This window comes from Salmo salar, chromosome ssa09, assembly GCF_905237065.1.
Source record: "Salmo salar chromosome ssa09, Ssal_v3.1, whole genome shotgun sequence".
Classification (NCBI taxonomy): Eukaryota; Metazoa; Chordata; class Actinopteri; order Salmoniformes; family Salmonidae; genus Salmo; species Salmo salar.
In genome coordinates, this window is record NC_059450.1 from 133252083 (window position 1) to 133259921 (window position 7839).

A 7839-nucleotide genomic window follows, 5' to 3' on the forward strand; every position below is an offset into this window, starting at 1 on the left:
CAATGACTAAAGTTAATTTAGAGCTTTGCAGCTTAAAGTTTTATTAATCAAAAGTAATATAAATTCATGTAAACAACCTTCAAAACAAAACTTCCAAGTCTAAGTAGGTCCAAATTACACCATAAACTCTTCAGTTTAAATCACAGAATTAACTTTACCCTAAGTGATACCCTGCGCATCACAATTACCTACACACAGCCCTATATTAGACCATGCAGACCAGACGTGAGTTTACTTTTATGTTCATGTGAATGTAGGCCACGGCCCGCTCTCCTCAGCACCTGATGACAGCTTAATTCCCAGGTCTGGCCCCCTGCTGAGGTGGCCGTTTGTGTGGGATGACAGACGGAGATCAGACCAAGGGGAGATGAGTGGGAACCCTGCAAGCCCGCTCAGGTTTCGAGCACCGTGAAAAGATTTGTCCAGGCCATTCACCTCTGATGGAGTTTCCCATGTTCTGCTGGGAAGCACTTTTTATTGAAGTGTTTCCATAATGAGTCCCCATTTCTCTCTATCGCTGCGTGGGCACACACATATGCGCTCACACACGCACGTTGGCACACACATTTTGTGGAGAGAGCTGGCCTGTCCATTCGTTTTTTTGCTGCAGCCGAGACCAGATGGAGCACCGGTGAGCTACCCACTACACAGACCAGGGTAAGATGGGCTCGGGCCCAGGGCAAGGGGTTCAGAAAAAGAAGGGAACCGGATTAAAAGGGGTTGGGGGGTCTTAGAAAGAGGGGACTTGTTAAAGTATTTAGGGGATTAGAGTAAAGGGGCTGGGGTATTGAGTTTTGGAAAGAGGTGCAGTAAGGGGGCCAGGGCAAGAGGGTTTATGGTAAGAGGTGGTCTAAATGAGAAGTGTTGGAGGACTTTAGGGGATTTGAAAAGCCTTTTAGTTAACTTGAGTACAGTACAGTTACAGACATTCATGCAACACCCTAGATATTTTGAAGGTTATCCATTGTTAACATTCTGAAGGATGGAAATGTGTGAACCTTGCTCTCTAGGTGTTAAGATGGAGCGGATATGTTTGATCCTCCTGCTGATGAGTAGGACCACTTCAGTATTGGCACAGTTTAATGGATACAACTGTGATGCCAACTACCACAGTAGGTTTCCCGGTGAGGATGACAGTCGTTTCATCTCTATGTAAATTCTGTCAAATCATTTTAACTTATTCTTAGTTCTGAGAATTGTTGTTAGAATTGCTGTTTACCCTTTTATCTCGTTGTCTATTTTTCTCTTTGTCTTTTTGTCTCTCTATCTCTTACTCTCTTTAGCGGAGCGCGACATCAGCGTGTACTGCGGGGTTCAGACCATGACCCTGAAGATTAACTTCTGCCCGGTGCTGTTCTCCGGCTACACCGTTGCAGACCTTGCGCTCAATGGTCGCCATGGCGATACCCACTGCCGGGGCTTCATCAATAACAACACGTTCCCCACGGCAGTACTGTTCAGCATCAGCCTCAGCACACTGGAGGCCTGCGGCAATAGCCTGGTGGTAAGGAATACACACACACAGACGGACGAACACACACACACACACACCTTCTGTTATGTTTTATACTTACACAGGTTTGTATTAGTATGACCACCAGAATCTAATGTGTTTTATATTTTGGGAGCACGTCTTGCTTGAGGCTAAGGTAGGAGTTGTACTAGTTGTGTTGTTGTGTATTTTGAGACAATGTCCCTGTCCTCAGGTGACAACAGCTTACGGGGCTAATGCCTACGGGAACATGTCGCTGGTGCAGATTGGTAATATCTCAGGGTACATCGACACTCCAGACCCACCATCCATCATCAGCTATCTGCCCGGCCTGCTGTACAAATTCAGCTGCAGCTACCCCCTGGAATACCTGGTCAACAACTCACAGCTGGCATCGTAGGTGCCTGCAATAAACACCTGAAGGGCTTATTTTGAATACAATTTAATTATTGAATAAGTTGAGATATTTCAGTATTTTTGATAGATGAATTTGACATTTGGAAGATGAATTTGACATTTGAAGTCAGTCAGCAATTTCACATTGACCTCGATAGTTTGTGTCTTGTGTGCCTTTTTTAAATTGATGTAGTTCTGTCCTTGAGCTGTTCTTGTCTATTAATGTTCTGCATTATGGCATGTTTCTTGTTTTGCGTGGACCCCAGGAAGAGCAGCTGCTGCTTTCACAACAGCTAATGGGGATCGTAATAAAATACAAAAAACACTGTACAAAACTGTACTAATTAATTTGAACCTTTACTAGGTCATCAGCTGCAATATCAGTGAAGGACAGCAACGGTACCTTTGTGAGCACATTGAGTATGGTCCTTTACAATGTGAGTACACAACATCACTGTTTTTTAGTGCACACAAGGACTTCATAACAGGGCCCTCATAGTAGGAATTCAATGTCAAATAATAACTAGAACATGCTCAAAATACTAAACAAATGATGAGACAATTTTATTAGGTAGAAATAGACATACAGTATCATAAAAATAGGCAACTTTTTGATTCACGGCCAAACTCCTTTTTGTGCAGGACTCAACCTACAACCAACAACTCTCTATCCCAATGGCCGGACTGGCTTTGAAAACCCGAGTGTTTTCTGCAGTGAAAGCCACAAACCTGGACAAACGGTAAGACATAAGGAGATCTTCAGATATGAAAAGTTATATATTTTGTTCTAGTTACTATTATTCACAATACAGATGGGGTTATGATCTGAGAAGCACAAAGATTTCCAACATGATGTGAACAGAAAGCTATGATTATGACATTATAAGTGCTGTTTAAAAAAAATGGAATCGCTGTAACCTTCTCCCACATAACCTGGATGGCATAGAATTGATATAGTAGTCAAGTACAACTGCACTATGCTATACACAGTATGTCATACACATACGCTATCGTTTAAGACCTATCCTCCATGCCGCCTACCAATTCAGTTCTATCCTCTTTGGTTCATTGCCATTCAGCTGTCCTCTATGACTGTGTGAAGGCGCCAGTGGTGGTGCTAAGAATGTCTGATCTGTCCTGTTGTGTTGTGTGGTTAGATCTCTGTCCTGTATCAGCCCCGTACTGTTTTGTCTCTCTCTAGATGGAATATCTTGATGGACTACTGTTACACCACTCCCTCAGGGAATCCCAATGATGAACTGCGCTACGACCTTTTCTTTGGGTAATCACGCTTTTTCTCAAATGATGCCAGGATAAACGACAAAAGTGTCCCATTACCCATTCACCCTCAACCACTTATCATAGAGACCCTTACAATGGGTTTTCATGGTGAATGATAGGACATTTTTCTCACTGAGCAGTTAAAACAGGTCTAGACGTTTCAGTGCATTTTGTGTGTGTTCGTGCTTGTGTGCATGCTTGTGCACGTGCGATGCTCTTTCCAAACAGCTGCCATAAAGACCCACAGACGACTGTTTTTGAGAATGGGAAGAGTCAGATGGGTCGTTTTGCCTTCGAAGTGTTCCGTTTTGTCAAACACAGACACCAGAAGATGTCCACTGTGTTTCTGCACTGTGTCACCAAGCTGTGTCGGGTAGATGACTGTGTCCTGCTCATGCCGGTAAGAACATTTGACACCTTACCAAATGGTGTGTTCAACATCAGTACAGTCAGTAGAGGGAACTTCAATGCTCTGCAAATATCAGAAAACATGTACCATATTTCTTGGCTTCTGATCAGTATGAAGCTTCACATAGTTCATTAATACCTTAGCGCTATTCACTATTCCGTATTGAATACAGTTTCATATAAAGGAGTATATGTATGTGATTTTATATTAATATAATATTGGAAGATCTGTGGCCGTCGGCGTAGGAGGGACGTAGAGGATAGCCTGGAGTCTAGGCCGTCGCCTGGGGATGCAATCATCACTGCTGGACCCATCATTACCAGGATTGGTACGCAGGATACCTCTTCATCCATAACCACTTAAACTTAGACTATAGTTTTGTCTGACTTCATTTAGATTATTTTGATATCCATGATATAGTTGTAGAGTAAGTATTAATACTGTATTATGTGATGTAGCCTATACACGATAATCCCTTTCGATTATATATTGTATAGTCTTGAAATCTGCTGATGGAGGGTTATGTGAGAATAAAATGAGGTGGGATTTGACAGTATACTCAATGGTTATTCAGTACATTTGTATTAAAATGCATGGTTGTGTTCCTCAATAATGTTGAAACTCTGAAAGCATCAATGATTGATTTTTTTTCTTTACAGATGAAACTCCAATGAATAACTCACAACTCGGTAAGCTCTCTCACTTTGTCACTGCTTGTGCAATGCCTTGACAAGTGATATATTTACTTAATCTATACACTTTATGATGTCAAAAGACAATTTTTCTGTGCTACATATTTACATTCTTTATACATTCACTACCTTCAAATGAAAATATGACACCCTCGGATTTACAGTGGAAATGAGGATAGTAATGGTTAACTCACAAGTTTCACTTCCCTTTTGTGTTTTTGAACCATTAACTGTGGTAATTTTTGCCTATATCAGTGAGTATTTGTGTCTGCCCATACTTACTCTTTGTGTGTTTGTGTGTGGTAATCCAGCTGCATCGAGTGGCCCCTCCCTCCCGTTGAACCCAGTGACCAGTGCTCTGCTGTCAGGTGTGGTCATTCTGGGCGTGTTCAGTCTGGGCTTCTTCCTGCTCTCGCTCCGCCTCCTCCGCAGACCCCACCTCCCTACAGCCACACCCTCAGGAGCATGGAACCCTGGCTTCAAATAAACCTCTCATGGGTGTTCTCTCTCTCTCTCTCTCTCTCTCTCTCTCTCTCTCTCTCTCTCTCTCTCTCTCTCTCTCTCTCTCTCTCTCTCTCTCTCTCTCTCTCTCTCTCTCTCTCTCTCTCTCTCTCTCTCTCTCTCTCTCTCTCTCTCTCTCTCTCTCTCTCTCTCTCTCTCTCTCTCTCTCTCTCTCTCTCTCTCTCTCTCTCTCTCTCTCTCTCTCTCTCTCTCTCTCTCTCTCTCTCTCTCTCTCTCATCATCCCTGTCTCATTCTCCCCCTCATTTTTTTATCCATCTAACTATAACTAATACCTACAGTATGCATTTGTACTGTAGCTAAAATAGGCAGGTGCAGTGTAATTGTAGTGAAAATACGATGCAAAATGTCAATAACTTGCAAATAAACTCACAGTAGAGATAACTGTGATCTCAAACAATGATTCTAGAGTAAGAGGAGGTTTAGCCACAAGCAATAGTTTCACTATGTGTCTATGTACCTACCAAGTAAATACATCAATACATAATAGGGACAGTTATTGTAGAGCGGGACTTGTATTTTCTGAAAGGTTTACTTACTCTACCTTCCCTGAATGTGTACTTACTCTCCATTTCGCTAACTTACTCTTATCCGGCAGCTGTAACAGTCACTGTCATGCCAAACTCTGTCACACATTCACGTGTACATGTACATACACATACTCAAGCGCATATTGATACTGTAAATAGTTAATTCCTACTTTGTGTACAGGGGAACAGTATATGTTCAATAATAATCATGTTATGTACTGTTTTCCTTGTTTTGTTCTGATCCATTGATAGACCAGTGTATTGTTTTTTACAGGTAGTGTGTAATAAAACTGACCCAGGTCAGTATGTGAGGCTGATTTCCCATCTTTTCAATACCTTAGTGTCTTTTTGTCATCCATTGCTTGGCACGCTGTCAGTTACATTAAATAAATAAAGGGTCATTCAAATAACCCTGACACCTGGGGATGACTGATACTGTCCTCTACAAAGGCCAACACCAAAACGTTACTTGTAGCTATTTCTATAACGCACTGCCTATTTTAACCTGAGATAAGGTAGACTTAAGTATAGTACTAACATGTGAGGAGAATTGAAGAAGTGATTCATCATTCTATATGTATGATCATGATGAATATTTATGTACCGTATGTACAGTACTTATTGGTATTAAGTATGGCTGAAATCCTGACTTCCACATAACTTGAATGTTTGTGAAAGTTTTTGCCATCAATGTGTAACCGATGTGAAATGGCTAGTTAGTTAGCGGTGGTGCGCGCTAGTAGCATTTCAATCGGTGACGTCACTCGCTCTGAGACTTGAAGTAGGGTTTCCCCTTGCGCCGCAAGGGCCGTGGCTTTTGTGGCGCGATGGGTAACAATGCTTCGTGGGGTGTCAGTTGTTGATGTGTGCAAGGGTCCCTGGTTCGAGCCCGGGTTGGGGCAAAGAGAGGGACGGGAACCTACACTGTTACAAATGCTTAATTAAAGAAATCTCTAATTACTTGCTCAAGTCAGGATTTCACCCTGTGCTTTTTTTATTTGAGGAAGATGTGTTTTTCCTTTTTTTCGGGAATGTGCTATTTGATGTGGAAGGTTAAAAAAAGAAAGCAATAATCCATTTACTATAATTACTTAATTTCGTATTATGTGTTTAAAGTTATAATCATGTTGATAGGAGTTACAAGGAGGGGGGGGGGGGGTATTTTTCAAATAAATCTTTTACATATCAGTCTGCCTAATGATATTATTTACTGGCCTTCATAGTGTATTAGTATCATTTTAACACTGATGTTGTGGCGTGTTTGAGACTTCAAGCTAGAGTTCAATCGGACCTGATTTGGTATTTTACCCAAGGTCAAATAAAATCACAGAAGGTTTTTTTTAATATTGTAGAAAGTTTCCAGTTTTCAGAATAAATGTGCAGGTAGTTTGTAAACAAAGATACAGCCTAAATATTGCTATTTTCGTTTGAATTCCAGCAATTGTAATTCAATTATATGATGATCATGATTTTTATACCTCCATATTAGAGGAATATGGTCCCAGTGACCTGCTATAACATGTCTAACTATAACATGCCAATTGTCGAAATGTAACCCACACTACAATCCTGCAATCTGGGCCCTTTATTGTGCTAATCCCATATTTCAGCAGCTAGTATACATTATATTCTATGTCCACAATGGCTGTTGATGACTGAGAGGAGAGAAATGAGAGCAGTCATCACCCTCTAGATTTACTATCTTTGATAAGCGATTATGTTTTGTTTTTTCATGGACAATATTCAACCCAAGTTCAGGTCACTGCCAGGTCCAAACCCAGGCTGCATTTTGTTTTTTGTAGTGACCAGAAAACACATGATCTGTGAAAAAAGGTAGAAAGACCCTGATATGTTTAATAAGTGTACATGTCATGACAATGACAATGTCATGTGTGTGTGTGTGTGTCCATAATCCTCTCCATGGTTTTGTGCACTTCACAAGGGACAATGGTAACCACCCATGTGCTCTGATATGACTCTAGTCAAATTTGAACTTTGGGATAACTCTGTATGAAAAGCGCTATACAAATTAAATGTATTATTATTATTATTATTATTTATTAATCAGAGTAAATGTTTTCCCTTCCCAGGTGGCTGACCTGACAAGATCAGGTTACCACTGACCTTCATGCAGTTCCTTTCAGTCCCACTACTGATTCCAGACCGAAGAAGAAGACTAGATATAGACACTAGATATAGACATGATGCATAATAAGTATGTGGACTCACTCTTCAAAGTCACACAGGGCACGTTTCTTGGTAACGTTTTTGGTGACATTTACATATCATATTTGGTTTTATTTGAATTGGAGTCGCATGATTTTTTTTTCAAAGGTTCATTATGAATATGTGTCTGGACGGGAGCTTTATATTATTCAGACATGCTCTGTATAATATTAGTACTTTCCCCAACACAGGAAGAATTGAATTTGTTCAAAGTGTTTTTGATAACTGTAATCAGTACGTGCTCACTGTAATGTATTTGAAATGATCGTATCAACAAAGGGATTCACTTGATT

The 7839-nt window shown here is 40.8% G+C and overlaps 1 protein-coding gene across 1 annotated transcript; it reads left to right on the forward strand.

Moving 5' to 3' along the window:
* The first annotated feature begins 521 nt into the window (after nt 1-521).
* On the forward strand, nt 522-4801 carry LOC106613048 (zona pellucida-like domain-containing protein 1). Its single transcript, XM_014214925.2, has 11 exons — nt 522-657; nt 1011-1124; nt 1284-1504; nt 1707-1888; nt 2253-2325; nt 2531-2628; nt 3090-3170; nt 3398-3569; nt 3804-3906; nt 4238-4267; nt 4582-4801. Exons 2-11 carry the CDS (start codon nt 1019-1021, stop codon nt 4755-4757), a joined length of 1242 nt encoding a protein of 413 aa, XP_014070400.1. The 5' UTR covers nt 522-657; nt 1011-1018; the 3' UTR covers nt 4758-4801.
* Nucleotides 4802-7839: the final 3038 nt, after the last annotated feature.

What these genes read in the sequence shown, in the direction of transcription:
- LOC106613048 (XM_014214925.2), top strand. Translation starts at nt 1,019, where the DNA reads ATGGAGCGGATATGTTTGATCCTCCTGCTGATGAGTAGGACCACTTCA. An exon ending in AACAACTCACAGCTGGCATC is followed by an intron (nt 1,889 to 2,252) that starts GTAGGTGCCTGC and finishes AACCTTTACTAG; the next exon opens with GTCATCAGCTGCAATATCAG. An exon ending in TGAGTATGGTCCTTTACAAT is followed by an intron (nt 2,326 to 2,530) that starts GTGAGTACACAA and finishes CTTTTTGTGCAG; the next exon opens with GACTCAACCTACAACCAACA.